This window comes from Balaenoptera borealis, assembly GCF_965194805.1.
Source record: "Balaenoptera borealis genome assembly, chromosome: 19".
Classification (NCBI taxonomy): domain Eukaryota; kingdom Metazoa; phylum Chordata; class Mammalia; order Artiodactyla; family Balaenopteridae; genus Balaenoptera; species Balaenoptera borealis.
In genome coordinates this window covers 67,486,490-67,504,210 of record NC_138878.1, presented here as the reverse complement: position 1 = coordinate 67,504,210, position 17,721 = coordinate 67,486,490, and the positions used below count along the sequence as shown (strand labels likewise).

The window sequence follows — 17,721 nt, the reverse complement described above, 5'->3', positions numbered from 1 at the left end:
GCACAGAAATACAAGCATTTTACAGTTTATCTTCACACCACCATCACGGAGGTCCCAGTGTTACTTTGCACAAGTACAGGGACGAGGGAGCACTTACATTTGGGATTTCTTTTCAGGTCTGAAAACTATGCCTGAAACCAAAAAGTCAGCCCATCGGCGGGGGATCTGTGAAGATGAATCTTCCCACGGGGTGATAATGGAAAAGTTCATCAAGGACGTTTCGCGCAACTCCAAATCGGGAAGGGCAAGGGAACCTAGCGATCGGCTGCAGAGGTTCCCCAGGAGGCCAGACAGTGCCTGGAAGGAAGTTCCATTCAACAAGAGGGAGTCGGTGATTCAGGAGAGGGGCCACGAAGGGAATGCCTTTGGGGGGGGAGGCTTTAATCTGAACTCAAACCTTGTTTCCAGAAAGAGAGTTCTTGAGAGAAAAAGGCGCTATCATTTTGACACAGACGGGAAGGGCTCCGCGCACGGTCGGAGAGGTGGTGCAAGGAAGCGGCCCTTTGAGCGCAGCGAGGTGAGGAAGGCCGCGAGTGGGAGCAGCCTTAGCGCGCCGCCCGTCCCCCAGTCGCAGCCCTTCGACTTTGGGGCGACGCCCTATGTGTGTGATGAGTGCGGGAGGTCCTTCAGCGTGATTTCAGGGTTTGTGGAGCATCAGATCACGCACACCAGGGAGAACCTGTACGAGTACGGCGAGTCCTTTCTTCATAGTGTGGCCGTCAGTGAGGTTCAGAAAAGGCAGACCGGAGGGAAACGCTTTGAATGTAAGGAGTGTGGGGAACCCTTCAGTAAGAGCGCCGCCCTGGCCGAGCATCGGAAAGCTCACGCTAGAGATTGCCTTGCGAGGTGTAAGGACGAGGAGTGCGAGGAGCCCTTCATGCCCAGCCCAACCTTCAGTGAGCTCCAGAAGATATACGGGAAAGATAAATTCTACGAGTGCAAGGTGTGCAAGGAGACCTTCCTTCATAGTTCCGCTCTGATTGAGCATCAGAAAACCCATGGCCGAGATGACAAAGATAACGAGCGTGGGGAAGCCTTCAGACCCAGCCCAACACTTAACGACTTTCAGAAGATGTATGGGAAAGAGAAAATGTACGAGTGCAAGGTGTGCGGGGAGACCTTCCATCACAGCGCATCCCTGAAAGAGCACCACAAGGTCCACACCCGAGGAAACCCATTTGAAAACAAGGGCAAAGTGTGTGAGGAAACCTTCATTCCTGGTCAGTCCCTTAAAAGACGCCAGAAAACCTACCCAGCAGAGAAGCCCTACGACTTCAAAGATGGTGGGGATGCCTTTAGGCAAAACTCAGACCTCATCGAGCATCAGAAAATTCATTCTCGGAAGAACCTCTTTGAAGGCCGGGGGTACGAGAAGTCTGTCATTCACAGTGTGTCCTTCCCCGAATCTCAGAAGAGTCACACTATAACAAGGCCACCGGAGGACGAGGAGGACGAGAAGGCATTCACTGTCAGCTCCAATCCTGATGACAGCCGGGAAGCCCTGTCCTGCGAGAGGAACCCCTATGAGAGGCCTTTCATTCACAGCTCAGCCTTCCCTGGGGCTCAGAAAAGTCACAGCAAACCGAGAGTGATCGCAGAGGCGACCGTACAGAGCTCGGGTGCCACCGAACATTGGAAAGTCCACGCTGGGGAGAGTAGCTCTGAAAGAAAGGGGTATGAGAGGTCCGTCATCCACAGCCTAGCCGCTTTCAAGCCTCCCCGTGGTCGTGGTGGAAGTGAGCTCCTTGGCTGTGACGAGCAGCGGGAGTGCTCCGCTTACCGCTCAGACCCTCGTGGCCAGCCGCAGAAGACCCCCGCCCGAGAGAGCCCCTGCGCAGGGGGCAAGAACAACGCCTTCAAGGGCTCTGTTGTCCACAGCGCGCCCCCCACCGTGCCTCAGGACAGTCTCGCTGGGGAGGGCCCCAGTGGATGGAAGAAGGGTGGTGAACCGTGTGTGCCCAAGTCTGATGTGCGCGAGCATCAGAAGGCCCGTGCTAAGAAGAAGAACATCGAGCGCGGGGTTTACGAGACCTCTGTGATCCACGCCCTGCGTTTTGGGGAACCTCAAACGTTTCGCCCGAGAGAGAAGTTTTACAAATGTCCGGAGTGTGGAGAGTCCTTTGTTCATAGCTCCGACCTCACTGAGCATCAGAAGGTTCACGATAGAAAGACGCCCTCTGGAAGTGAAAGCTACATGCGATCTGTCATTCGCAGCTTAGCCTCCGCGGATCCTCAGACCAGTTACGCGGGCCAGTCCGCACAGATGAGTCGCGCTGAAGAGCCAGCTCAGAGCAGTTACGCGGACCAGTCAGTGCAGACAGCTTATGCAGGACCACCAGCTGAGACCAGTTACCCTGAACCACCAGCTCAGACCAGTTACGCTGAACCACCAGCTCAGACCAGTTACCCTGAACCACCAGCTCAGACCAGTTACGCTGAACCACCAGCTCAGACCAGTAACCCTGAAGCACCAGCTCAGACCAGTTATGCTGAAGCACCAGCTCAGACCAGTTGCCCTGAAGCACCAGCTCAGACCAGTTACGCTGAAGCACCAGCTCAGACCAGTTACGCTGAAGCACCAGCTCAGACCAGTTACCCTGAAGCACCAGCTCAGACCAGTTACGCTGAACCACCAGCTCAGACCAGTTACGCTGAAGCACCAGCTCAGACCAGTTACCCTGAAGCACCAGCTCAGACCAGTTACGCTGAACCACCAGCTCAGACCAGTTACGCTGAACCACCAGCTCAGACCAGTTACCCTGAAGCACCAGCTCAGACCAGTTACGCTGAACCACCAGCTCAGACCAGTTACGCTGAACCACCAGCTCAGACCAGTTACCCTGAAGCACCAGCTCAGACCAGTTACGCTGAACCACCAGCTCAGACCAGTTACGCTGAACCACCAGCTCAGACCAGTTACGCTGAGCAGCCAATCCGCAATGAATGTAAGGAGTGTGGGGAGTGTTTTGTCACTGTTGAAGGCCTTGGCATACATCAGAAAATCTATGCCCGAGAGAAATTCCATGGTGGGGAGCTGTTTGGAGACTCTGTGATTCAGGGTGTGGGCCTTGATGGACCTCGACAGGAAGAGCCTCGGCAGGAAGGGCTAGACGAGCCGGATGAGCCTGAAGACACCATCTATGGGTGTAAGGACTGCGGGCTGGGCTTCGTGGATCGCGCAGACCTCAAGGACCACCAGAAGGTTCACGGCAGAGAGTACCTCATCGACAGCCGCGAGTACGCGCATTCTGTGATGCACACCCATTCTGTCAGTGAGTATCAGAAAGATTACATTGGAGAGCAGCTTTATGAGTGCCCGGCATGTGGGGAATCTTTCGTTCATAGCTCATTCCTTTTCGAGCATCAGAAAATCCATGAGCAAGACCAGTTTTACGGCCACAGGAGGTATGATGAGCCCTTTATGCAGCCCTTGGTCATTAGCCCACAGCGGCCTCGGGCCCCACAGAAGAGTCCTCCTGCTGGGACGGCCCTGCAATGCCAAGTGTGCGGACGAGACTTCATCCACGGCTCTGTCCTTAACGAACACATGAGAGTCCACGCTGGAGACGACCTGCTAGAGCAGGGCCAGGGAAGCACAGATGCGGTCAGCCCAGGCTCGGCCCCCACAGACCTTAAGAGAGACCAGGCCAAGGACAAGCACTACGAGTGTAAGACCTGTGGAGAATCCTTCCTCAGCCAGGCAGACCTTCGGGAGCACGTGAGAATTCACGAGAAGGATGAGCCCTATGACTATGGGGCCACCTTTGTCCACACCTCCTTCCTCACTGAGCCCCCCAAGAGGGATTCACCCTTCTATGAGTGCAAGGACTGTGGGAAGTCCTTCATCCACAACACAGTCCTCACGAAGCATCAGAAGCTGCACCTCGAGGAAGAGGAAGCAGCAGCAGCCGCCCAGGAAGTTGAAGCCAACGTCCTCGTTCCGCGGGAAGTTCTGCGGATCCAGGGATCAAACGTGGAGGCCGCAGAGCCAGAGGTGGAGGCCGCCGAGCCAGAGGTGGAGGCCGCCGAGCCCAACGTGGAGGCCGCCGAGCCCAGCGGGGAGGCCGAGGGGCCGGAGGGGGAGGCGGCCGAGCCCAGCGGGGAAGCCGAGCAGCCCAGCGGGGAGGCCGATGAACCGGATGGGGCGGGGATCGAAGACCCAGAGGAAAGAGCCGAAGAGCCAGAGGGAGACGCGGATGAGCCGGATGGGGCGGGGGTCGAGGACCCAGAAGAGGAAGGTGACGACCAGGAGATCCAAGTGGAAGAGCCCTACTACGACTGCAGGGAGTGCGGAGAGACCTTCACCTCCAACTCGGCCTACGGTGAGCACCTGAAAACGCACGCCAGGGTGATAATATTCGAGGCCGGAAGCGTCTACGGGGAGAGCTCCCGCTACACCGAGCACGCCAGCACCAGCAGCAGTGACAGCGGCAGGGCTGATGACAAGTACTTCAAGTGTGACGTCTGTGGGCAGGTCTTCACCGACCGCCTGTCCCTGGCCAGGCACCAGAACACCCACACCGGCTGAGGACTCGGGTGTCAAGGTTGGAAAACCTTCACTAGGACTGGACCCTTACTAAACCACAGAGAATTGGAACCAACCCACGATGATGTCGGAAGGAGGCTTCCCTTGGCATGTACACACCTGACTTTGAACATCAGACAGCTCAGCCTGGAAAGAAACTGAAGGTGGAGACTCCTTCGGACGTAGCTCTTCCCCATCAGACATAGGCGTATGCATGTGGGAAAGCCATAGCGCACATCTTACCTTCCACCCGAGTAATTGCGTTGACGGAAAACTGGAGGGGCTTTCAAGGCTACAGAAGTCGCCTCCATCTGTAAATGACACTCCTGAAACCTATATATAATGAGTGTTTCCTGAGATGTATGTAAAATAGCGAATCATAGCAAACAGTGTTCATATTTGGACTTAATACGGTATCCAGTTACAGTACACTTGCAGCGGTACCTTCCTGACCTGGTACTCTTTGATTTTTTTTCTTTTTTTTTTTGGAGGAGGAAGAGAGCAACAAATTAGAATATATTTGTAAGCATCTTAGATCCTTAGAAAGATTTATTGTGCGTTATTTGAATCCCATCCATATTTTTTTGAGTAATTGACTGTGTTGTTCCTTACTCTTAAATATTCCTGTAAAGGTGTAGGCATGAAAGATAAAATGTCTTTTCCGCTTTGCTGTTTGAAAGGGGAAGTACTTGGAGCTTCCTTTTCAGCCATTTCGTCTACACTAACACTTTGGAACCTAATGCTGTGTAAGCCTTTACGATACGTGGATTGGCCTTTTGTAACCCCAAATTGATTGGTTGCCACCTTGTACTTTGCAGTGGTTCTCATGCAAAAAATAGTTACAAGTTTTGTTATTTGTTCGTAAACCAACTTGATGTCTGTTGGATAGCGAATTCACAAAAGCTGAGGCTTCTCCCTGTGCATCTTGCGTCTTTGCCTTTCAAGAGTGGTTGCAGCCATGCCTAGATCGCGCGCGTGCCTGACGAGGTTGAGAACCGCGGGGGCTCTCATGTAAGTTAGGACAGGGCTGCCGCCTCATCACTCCCTTTGCGCGCTCCCTGCCTTAAGCGACAAGTAGCAACAGGGCTTCGTCCGTGTGTGCCGCTACAACTCAGTTTTTGCACCCTGGGCGCCCAGGGGCGAGTATCCTTAGAGCTTTCTAGCGTGAAACTTAATTCTCGTCTTTACCTGTCTGACCCTCAACCCCGTGTCTAACTTGCATTTTAAAAAAAAAGCTTTCTTTACAGTCAACTCAAGCTTAACATGGACTCAGGTTCCCCAGCAGCCTTAATTTGTTTCGTTGCCATCTGTCCCTTCCTCTTAAAGAGTGGCCCCCTAAATAAGCAGTTGTCACCTATCCTTCAGAGTGTCATGTCTGTCTAGTCGCCTCGGTTTCCCGTGTGATCACAAGTCGACCTCCCAGCTCGAGGTTTCCTGTGTCCTGTTCTGTGGACCACCTGTGCTCCCTTTGCTTCCCTGCCCCTCGCATAATGACTATTAAGAAATCTTTCTGGCTTTGAGTTGGCTGGAAAAAAAAAAAAATTTAAAATTTAAAAAAAATGTTTAAAAGAGGATCTGGTAGATTAAGGGAGCAGAAGATAAGAGCTAGATTATTTGGGCGAGCAAAGTTAAAGTACCTGCTGGGGAAATGTGTCTAAATCTCCCTCTCCTAGGTCCGCACGGTTAGAGCTCGGGGAGAGCGTATCGCAGCTGGAAGGAATTCCAAAGTCGAAGGAGGTTGGTAGGGTGAGAGCAGGAAGCAGAAAGGAGTAAGCCAAAGAAGGGAGTCCTGATACCGTCACCAGACCTAGGAGGATGAGGAAGCAGACGGAAGCAACATCAGGAGCAGGGATGGGAAGGCCAGGATGGGCAGAATGAATGAGCAGGATATCCTGGGCCTCTGAGAAGAAGGGGCCGTTTCGACGGCATGGTGTAGGCGAGGGCCAGCTGCATAAGAAGGCCCGAGGTTGGACACCTGGGAGAGCTGAGGGACAGTGGGGCACGGCCTCAGAGGAGGACCCCTGAGGTGGGGGCCGGCGTCAGCGTGGGTGGGGTGAACCCGCGTTCATCAGTGTTGGCAGTATTAACTGGTAGAACCCTTCAGAAAGCGACTTGCCAAATGTCAGGGTGTCCGTTCTGGCCTTTGGTTAGTAAAACATTAGGAACAACTTAATGCCAAAAATAGGAGGACAATTAAGGGAACTTGTCGGTGGACTCCTAATGCAGCTGTTTAAAGATGATAATCATGGAGAGTTATGTAGCAACATGGAAATATATTTACGGGATACTAAGTGGAAAAAACAGGACACAGAATTATATTTATACTACAGTTATAACTGTTTAAAAATGTATGCTTATAGTCAAAAGCTGTTGTGGTGGTGGTGGTGTAGGCTTATAGTCGAGCATTATTTTCTTAAATTCCTTGAATGTTCTTCATCGTAGTGTTACTAAAAAGTTTATAATCACGTTTCCATTGTGAACATAATTTGAACTCATTATCAGGCACTTGGAAAATACAGAAAAGTGGAGGAAAAAAAAAAATCCATATACCCCCCCATCCAAAGACAGATATACTCCTCACTATATTGTTCATCCTTGTTTCTGTGCACAGGTTTATGATTATAACTGTGTCAAAATGTGTACTCAGAATAACTGTTACCTTTGTGGAAATATGGTTAAACACTTTCATCTTAATGTTTTCAGATGTTCCCTATAGTAGTGTCCTGATAACAAAGTTTATTATGTTTGTTTCCATTACAAGCATAATACGTACCCAGAGGAATAATTGGAAAATACAAAATAAATTAGAAAAGTCGCCCATATCCCCATATCTGTTTTCTCCATCTCATGTCAAATAGATATCCCCATATCTATTTTCTCCATCTCATGTCAGTGCACAAGCTTGTGATCATGACAGTGTTGAGTATGTGTGCATAAAGTCTAAAATGAAAAAAATATGGAAAATAATTAAAAGAGTGTTGTTGTTGTGGGATTATGGTTAAACATTTTGTCTCAAATTCCTTGAATGATCTTTGGTGTTTTGGTACTAAATCTTACGTATGTATTTTTCCATTACATATATAGTACATACTCATGGCAGACTTCGGGGAGATTCAGCAAAGCAAAAGAAAAGAAATTCACCCATATTCCCGACACCCAACAACCATTGCTGTTGACACCTTGACCTGTGCACAGTCTGATGACTGCGGTGTTTGTGATGAGTATGCAGAGGGTCAAAGATGGGAAGAGACACACAAAGCAGTGAGGAAATGGTGTGTGGTCATTGTGGGATTACAGTTAAGTATTTTGTCTCGGTTTCCTGGGACAGGCTTTCTCACTGTTTTGGGAACCTACCTTTATTACGTGTATGTCCATTATAAACACGGTGTGTGTTCATTACAGAGACTTGGAAGTTACAGAAGTGTAGAAGAGAAACTCGCCCATATTATCATCATCCAAAGACTGTGGTTAACATCTTCATATATTTTCTTCATCTTGTTTCTGTGCACAGGTTTTTGGTTTGTTAATATGGTTGTGGTCGTTCTATCTATCTGTAATAGTGTCAACAATAAAAATAAAAGTTAAAAATAAGATACTTCTCAGTCTCTTCTTTTGTCCATTTTGAGTGTTTGGGGTGGTTAAAAATCCAAAAACTTAGCGTCTCCTTAGGCCTTTAGGGTTAGTTTACAAATCTTATTCCAGTTTTAATTATTGCATATTTCAAGAGTTACTTCTAAGGGATCTTTTAGTACTACACGATCGCACATTTTTAACTGCATGAATAAAATTAAAACGTATATTCCAATAGTGTTTTAAACTTGATAATAACCGCAACAAGTATGTTTCAGTTACTTGAGTCTGCGTTTAAAATGTTAATCTCATTTAAATATAATATTCTCTCAAACACAAACAAGAATGACCCCGTAACATAGAAAACATGTTGCTGTTATGGTTTGGAGTCTCTTTAAAGTGTCCGTCCCTCACTCTTCCGTGAGGTTAGATGGTTACCCCTGGTGGTGCCTGACTGACTCAAGGGTGGTCACAGTGTTGGTGATCCTTCTACGGTAAGGGGCACCAGCGTCGGTCAGGGTGCGAGGGTCAATTCTCTTTTAAGACTACGAAAGGAAGTCTAGGAAGGGAAGGAAGTGAGGGTCGTTGGGGTTGCTTGACGGGCACTTAGGGAATTCTTTTCTCCACCCGCACCTCACTTTGCAGGGGTAACTATGCCCCTGCCATGTTTATATCCTGAGGTTTGACCCTTCCCTGGCCTCAGCTGATTGGTGCCCATGGGTTCCCCGTGTCCAGTCAGACTTGGACTGAGGGCCACCTGGGTGGTCACACAGGCTGGGGCTGGGTGTGCTGGTGAACAAGGCCACGTGCCAGAGGGAAGCTTGGTTCCTGGTGCTTCACCCACCCCAGTGCCTTGGGGATCCTGGCTGAACTGCCTACCTTTGGGTTCCCTAAGAACTCCTGCCTCATTACAATAATCCTCCTTGCGCTTGAGCTGGCTTTGTTATTGGTGTAGTGTTCTGCTGTTTTCAGCAGCCCCAAATCCTTTCCCCTTTCTGGGAACCACCGAGTCTTGTGGGAATGCCACAGTGCCCTGCCCCTTCCCTGTTCAAAGGCTGAGCCCTGTGCCAATCAGGCTCTCTGAGCAGAAGTGCACACACAAGTCATCCCAATGGCAGCCCTGACCATACATGAGTTCCTCCTACAGAGATAGCCAAGAGCTGTTCTGGTAACTGTCCTTCCTGAGGCCTGATTGTTTAGTTCTTCCTTTGATTCTCTGAGTACCCATTATCCTTCCAGGCTATTCCTTACTTGCTTTACTTGGCCATAGTTAGTTATTTATAACCCAAAAGAGTCCTAACTGATACAGAAATGGATACAGAGAATGGGTTGGAGATAATAAACCCTGAGGGAAATTGGGATACTTGGAAACATTCAGTATTGGGCCTTGGAATGGGAAACTCAAAGACCAAGGCATGTGGCAGTAAAATATTTAAGTACTGCCCATGGTCGGTCATCTGGAGTCATCTGCTTCCTGGGGTGAAGGGCTTGATAGCAGCTGTCACAGACAAATCCAAAGACTATGAAGGATGTCGTCAGGGAGCTCAGCTCTGTGCTCTGTGGTGACCTAGAGAGGTGGGATTGGGGGGTGGTTAGGGTGGTGGGAGGCTCAAGACAGAGGGGATATATGTATACATATAGCTGATTCACTTTGTTCTACAGCAGAAACTAACAATACTGTAAAGCAATTTTACTCCAATTAAAAAAAAAGAAGACTATGAAGAGTGTCGAGATCAGAGGTACAGGTGGGTTTCTACAAACACCTTTAACCTGCAGGGCTCTGACTTTGGTCAGTTAAACCCATAGCCTTGCCCTATTCCCAATGTGAAAAGGTGGGGCAGCCCTAGGGAAACACGATCCTGGCAATCGGAATGGTGGGTCTAGGAGACTCGGAAACAGTGAGACCACCCTGAAGCTCCAAACCCTTGAAAACACTCCTCACTCACCACTTCCATCCCACACAGAGGAAGTCGAGGGGGCTGCCCGAGGGAGGGGCAGCCGTTGAAATGCTCTCTGATGTTCTTGGCAATGGGAAGAACCTGAGTATTGAAAAGGGGGCCACTTCTCAGAGGAAGCCTGGCTGGTGTAATCAGATCTTGGGGGGGATGGGAGTCCTGACACAGATTCATGGATGTGATGCCCCTGCAAAGGATTTATATAGCAAAATAAGCCAAAGTCTAAGTCCAAAAGAGGCTGACTAGGGCCACCATACTGGAGTCACAACGTCCTTGAGTCTGTTTATAGACAGACAATGTCACTAGAGTCCAGGGACCCTTGAGGAAGGACTCTGTTAAACATAACACCTGTGCCTTACAGAGATAATCCATTTGTTGATAAACAAACCTTCCAAGGACCAGTGGATGTTGCATCTAAACAAACACTCATCCTTGGGGTTGGGAGCATTGCAAGGTGAACAGCAATTAAGATGTGACATGCTGTCTGCAGGCAAGCCAGCTCCTGAGAACTGGGCTCTGCATCTCCTAGTTGTACCTTCCTAATTCTTCACTTGGTTTAACTCACTCCTCCCCTGGGAAGGCACGAGTGAGGATGAAGCCAGGACTGGTACTATGTCCACCCTCCAAACAGCCAGACATCTTGGGGGTAGGTTGACCACACCAAGCCCCTTTCATCGCAGAGAGGGCAATGTTTCATCCTCAATGGAACAGTGATGTGTTCTGGATTTAGATTTTCCTTTCCCTCCCCACCAGCCTCTTCTCAACATCTGTGGGCTTACTGTGTGTTTCATACACCACTTAGGTACCATATGTAGCAGTCATCCATCAGAATGATGCTCAGAACAAGCAACCACAAAACCTCGATGACACACAGTAAATGTTTATTTCTCACACACCTAGGATCAGCTCAGGATCGGTGAGATGGCTCTGCTTACCTTGGCTGGGCTTGTTCACGTGCCTGGGGATTGGCTGGCTGTCAGCTGACGTCGGCTAGTTATAGCTGGGGTTGGGAGACTCAAACAACTCCCATCCTCCTGAGACTAGTGGACCACCTCCTTATGGTGGTGGCAAAATGCAAGAGAACAGGTGAAAATACCCAAGGCCTCTTGAAGCCTAGACTTGGAACTAGTATACTGTCACTTTCACCTCATTCTGTTGGCCAAAGCAAGTCACTTGGGGTGGGGAATATACTCCACCTTTAGGAAAGGAATTAAAGCCACATGACAGAGAGGAGTGAAGAATCGGAGACATTAATGGAACCTCAATACCTTGCTGTTAACCAAGGAATTCTCTTCCCATGATTTATATCCCACACACCTGTATAATCCCTAAAAAACATCCTAGGTATATCCTAAGGAAAACTAAGCCATGGTCTTTGATGAGAGAAACCACCATCTGACTTTGGAAAGCTGTTTTGCCAAATGTGATATATGCCCCAAACCTACTGTCCGTAGTTGGAAGACAAAAGTCCAGGAACAAAGAATTGAAAACAGATGTGTACTTCCTTCCATTGAATCTCATTACCCACTCTCCAAATTCTTGTTTCAGGGAGTCTGTTGATTTAGAACTCTTACTACCCAAGGGAACTTGTACAGCTGGAGACACAGTAGTTCCATATAACTGGAGCTAGACTGTCCCCTAGCCTTCTGGGTTTCCCTCTCCGACCACTAGACAAATAGGCAAAAAGAAGATTATGATGATAACTGAGGTTGGCCCTAATTAACAAGTAGAAATATGGTCGGTCACTGCTTATTTTGATTATCTCCTGTCATGTAACAATTCCAAAACTTAGTGACTTAAAATAACAACCAACAATCATACATTTGCTCACAGTTCTGCAGACTGGATTGGACCCAGCTAGGATCTTCTGCTGTCTTGTCTACGGTCACTCATGCATTATAGTCATATATCTGGAGACTCAACTAGGGCTCCTTGAAGTGTTGGCTTCTCTCTTGCCTCAAGTTGAGAATTGCTAGCTGGTGAAGATCTCTCTAAGTCAAATCCAGCCCATAAAGACTGGGAGAGGTAGCTGCTTGTTCAAATGTACAGAACAAAGCAAACCTACAAGGAACATGAATAATCAAGAAAACACAGCACAATCAAAGTAAGAAAACAAATCTCCAGTAGCCAACATGGTAGAAATGGAAATCTGTGAACTGTCTTACAAAGAATTAAAAATAATCATCTTTAAAAAGCTCAGTGAGTTACCAGAGAACGTGGGTAGACAACCAAATGAAACCAAGGAAATTATATGTGAACATAATGAGAATATCAACAAAGAGAAACAAACGAGCAAAAGAACCAAGTAGAAACACTGGAGCTGAAGAATACAATAACTGAACTGAAAAATTAATTAGTGGGGTTCAAAAGCAGACTTAATCAAGGAGAAGAAAGAATTAGCATACTTAGGGGCAAGTGATTCAAAATTTTCAGTAAACAAAGCTACAGTCATCAAAACAGCATGGTACTGGCACAGAAACAGACACAGAGATCAATGGAACAGAACAGAGAATCCAGAAATAAACCCACACACTATGGTCAATTAAACCATGATAAAGGAGGCAAGAATACACAATGGAGCATCAATAAATGCTGCTGGGAAAACGGGACAGCTACATGTAAAAGAATGAAATTAGAACATTCTCTAACACCATATACAAAAATCAACTCAAAGTGGATTAAAGACCTAAATGTAAAACTGGAAACCATAAAACTCCTAGAAGAAAACATAAGAAGAACACTCTTTGACATAAATCACGGCAATATTTTTTTGGATCTGTCTCCGAAGGCAAAGGAAACAAAAGCAAAAATAAACAAATGAGACCTAATTAAACTTCAAATACTTTGCACAGCAAAGAAAACCATTGACAAAATGAAAAGACAACCTACTGAATGGGAGAAAATATTTGCAAACAATATGACTGATAAGAGGTTAATATCCAATGTATATAAACAGCTCATACAACTCAACATCAAACAAAAACAAAAACAAAAAACAAAGAACCCAATTTAAGAATGGGCAAAATACCTGAATAGACATTTTTCCAAAGAAGACATACATACAAATGGCCAACAGGCACATGAAAAAATCCTTAACGTCACTAATCATCAAAGAAATGCAAATCAAAGCCACAAAGAGATATCACCTCACAATTGTCAAAATGGCTATCATCACAAATGTTGGTGAGGATGTGAAGAAAAGGAAACCCTAGTACACTGTTTGTGGGATTGTAAATTGGTGCAGCCACTATGGAAAACAGTATGGAGACTCCTCAAAAAATCAAAAATAGAACAACCATATGATCCAGCAATTCCACTCCTGGGTATACATCTGGAAAAACACGAAGACTCTAATTCAAAAAGATACATGCACCCCAATGTTCATAGCAGCATTATTTACAATAACCAAGATATGGAAGTGACCTGAGTACCCATCAACGGATGAATGGACAAAGAAGATGTGATATATATATATACAGTGGAATACCACTCAACCATAAAAAAAGAATGAAATTCTGCCATTTGCAACAATGTGGATGAACCTAGAGAGTATTATGTTTAGTGAAATAAGTCAGACAGAAAAAGACAGATACTCTATGTTATCACTTACATGTGGAATCTTAAAAATAAAACAAATGAACGTATATAACAAAAGAAACAGATTCACAGATATAGAGAACAAACTAGTGGTTACCAGTGGGGAGGGGGATGGGGGAGGGGGTGAGATGTGGGTATGGGATTAAGAGATAAAAACTACTATGTATAAAATAAGCAATAAGGATATATTGTACAGCATGGGGAAATATAGCCATTATTTTCTTTTTTTATATATAAATTTATTTATTTATTTATTTATTTATTTATTTATTTTTGGCTGTGTTGGGTCTTCGTTACTGAGTTTGGACTTTCTCTAATTGTGGCGAGTCAGGGCTACTCTTCATTGTGGTGCACGGACTTCTCATTGTGGTGGCTTCTCTAGTTGTGGAGCACGGGCCCTAGGCTATTGGTAGGTATTGTGTGCGCTTCAGTAGTTGTGGCACATGAGCTCATTAGTTGTGGCTCATGGGCTTAGTTGCTCCACAGCATGTGGGATCTTCTGGGACCAGCATTGGAGCCAGTGTCCCCTGCATTAGCAGGCGGATTCTTAACCACTGCACCACCAGGGAAGTCCCAGCCATTATTTTCTAATATCTTTAAGTGGAATATAATCTATAAAAACATTGAATAACTATGTTGTACACCTGAAGCTAATATAATACTGTAAATCAACTATACTTCAGTTTTTAAAAATTATCCAGTCAGAGAAGCAGAAAGAATGAAAAAGAATGAAGAAATCATAAAGGACTTATAGGACTTCATAAAGCAAAGAAATATACACATTATGGGAGTCTCAGAAGGAGAAGAGAGAGAGAGAGAGAGAGAGAGAAGAAAGCCTATTTAAAGAAATAATGGCTGAAAATTTCCCAGTTCTGGCAAAACAAATGAACATCCAGATTCATGGAGTCAAAGAATCCCAAATAGGTTGATTTTTAAAAGTTCTACATCAAGACACAAAATAATCAAATTCTCAAAAGTCAAAGACAAAGAGAATTTTGAAAGCAGCAAGACTGACCACAAACAAGATAGCCCTGGTAAGACTGTCAGCAGCTTTCTTTGCAGAAACTTTGCAGGCCAGGAGATAATGGGATGATATATTCAAAAGTGCTGAAAGAGGAAAACTGCCAACCAAGAATACTATACCTGGCAAAGTTTTCCTTCAGAGATGAAGGAAGATAAAGGTTTTCCCAGACAAACAAGAGCTGAGAGTTCATCACCACTAGACCTACCTTACAAAAAATGCCAAAAAGAGCTCTTCATGCTGAAATGAAAAGACACTAATTAGCAGCATGAAAGCATATGAAAATAAAACTCACTGGTAAAGGTGAGTATATAGTTAAATACAGAATACTCTAATACTGTTATGATGGTGCACAAATAACTTTCAATTCTTGTATAAAAGTTTAAAGACAAAGCATTAAAAATAGCTATAACTACAATAAATTATTAATGGATACACAATATAAAAAGATGTAAATGGTGATATCAATAACAAAGTGTGTGGGGGTGGTGGAGGAAGTGTAAGTATAAAGTTTTTGTGTTCAGTTGAAGTTATCCGTTTAAAATAGATTGTCAAAGCTATAGGATTTCTATGTGAGCCTCAGGATAAACACAAATAAAATTAGTAGATACACAAAATATAAAGAAAAAGGAAATCAAAACAGACCATTCCATAAAATCATCAAATCACAAAGGAAGACAGCAAGAGAAAAACAAAGAAACTACTGAAAAAGTCAAAAAACATTTACCAAAATGACAATAATATGTCCTAATTTATCAATAATTACTTTAAATGTAAATGGATTAAATTCCTCATTCAAAAGACATAGAGTGACTGAATGGGTAGAAAACAAAACAAAACATGATCCAAATACATATTGCCTACAAGAGACTCATTTTAGCTTTAAGGACACATATATGCTGAGAGTGAAGGATTGGAAAATGATATTTCATGTAAATGAAATGGTAACCAAAAGAGAACAGCAGTGGCTATTCCTATATCAGACAAAGTAGACTTTAAGTCAAAAACTGTCACAAGAAAGTCATTATATAATGATAAAGGGGTCAAATCATACAGAGGATATAATAATTATATATGTACCCAACATCAGAGTCCCTAAATACACAAAGCAAATATTAACAGAGCTGAAGGGAGAGATGGGTAGCAATACAATAATAGTAGGGGACTTCAATACCCCATTTTCAATAATGGATAGATCATCCAGATAGAAAATAAACAGCAGATTGGATCAACACTATCCAAATAGGCCTAGAGACATATAGAACATGCCATCCAGCAGTAGCAAAATACACCTTCTTCTCAAGCACACACAAAACATTCTCCAGGATAGATCATATGTTAGGCCACAAAACAGGCTTAACAAATTTAGGAAGATGGAAACCATATCAAGTATCTTTTCCAAACACAATACACAACAATAGAAAAGATCAATGAAACTAAGAGCTTTTTTTTTTTTAAGATTTTTAAAAGCTGACAAACCTTTAGCTAGACTAAGAATAAAGAGAAAACTCAAATAAATAAAATTATAAATAAAATAGGTGACATTACAACTGATACCACAGAAATGCAAAAAACATATGTATCATAAAACCCACCATGGAACAATTATATGCTAGCAAATTGGACAACCTAGAAAAAACAAATACGTTCAGGGGAACATACAACCTTCCAAGACTGAATTACGATGAAACAGAAAACCTGAAATGACCAATAATGAATAAGGAGATCAAATCAATAATAAAAAGCTTCCAACAAAGGAAAGCCCAGAATCAGATGGCTTCACTGGTGAATTCTATGAAACATTTAGCAAGGAATTAACATCAATCTTCAAACTCTCCCAAAAATTATAACTGGAAAGAACACTTCCAAACTCATTTTATAAGGTCAGCATTAACCTAATACCAAAGTCAGACAAGGACACTATAAGAAAACTACAGGCCAATATCCCTGATGAATATAGATACAAAAATTCTCAACAAAACGCTAGCACACTGAATTCAATAGCACATTAAAAGGATCATACAGGGAATTCCCTGACCATCCAGTGGTTGAGACGTGGTATTTTCACTGCTGGGGCCCAGGTTCAGTCCCTGGTCTGGGAGCTGAAATCCTGCAAACCACGTGGCACAGCCAAAAAAAAAAAAAAGGATCATTCACCATGATCAGGTGGGATTTATTCCTAGGTTGCAAGGATAGTTCAATCTCAACATAATAAAGGCCAAATATGACAAGTCAACAATTAACACCATACTCAACAGTGAAAAGCTGAAAGTTTTTGCTTTAAAATCAGGAACAAGACAAGGATTCCCACTTTCACCACTCTATTCAACATCCTACTGGAAGTCCTAGACAGAGCAATCAGGCAAGAAAAAGAAATAAAGGAATCCAAATTGGAAAGAAGTAAAAGTCCTTTTTGCCATGGAAGGTAACATATTCACAAATTCTGGGGATTAGGATATGGACTTCTTTGGGGAGCTATTATTCTACCTAATCACCCCCTTTCCTTAATTTGGAAAGAGGTAAGGGACAGGATGTTGCCTGCTTTGTTTTCTGGAGTGAGAAGGGGAGGAGCTCTCCTTCTGAATGGGTCTCCTAAGGGCAAATATCACCTAGACCAGGGGTGAAGAGCACCCACACTTGAGCCAGGCTGAGTCTTGGTTCATATCCCAGCTTCGTATTTTCTAGCTGCTCCTTACCAGCTCTGTACTTTCATTTCCAGCAAAACAGAAATAATAATAATATCTATCCTGGACCAGCTGCATAATTTGGGGGACCCACTACCAAATTAAAACATGGAATCTCATGTTCAGAAATTATGAAGAATTTCAGACATACACAGCAGAGCATTAAACCTACCTGGGGACACATCTCCAATCACATCCCCCACACCCAGAAAGGGGGTTTTCTGGGCATGGTGGGGGTTAGGGCTGGTGACACAGTGAGCCCAGGTTTTCCTTTCTGTTCACCCTCTCAAACAACCAGGGTCAAGGAGTCCCAGTGGCCTGCAACTACCATCCAATCGACCCCTGAGAGAGGAAACAGGAATCGCTCCC

The 17,721-nt window shown here is 44.9% G+C and overlaps 1 protein-coding gene across 13 annotated transcripts in view; it reads left to right on the top strand.

Moving 5' to 3' along the window:
- The window catches only part of PEG3 (paternally expressed 3), a 31,158-nt gene extending 23,406 nt beyond the window's left edge, over positions 1-7,752 (top strand). For all 13 annotated transcript variants that reach the window (XM_082367871.1, XM_082367869.1, XM_082367870.1 and 10 more), the window contains one exon: positions 117-7,752. In XM_082367871.1, coding sequence (XP_082223997.1) covers positions 117-4,528 — 4,412 coding nt within the window. In that variant the 3' untranslated portion in view covers positions 4,529-7,752. The remainder of the gene's footprint in view (positions 1-116) is intronic.
- The last annotated feature ends 9,969 nt before the right edge of the window (positions 7,753-17,721 follow it).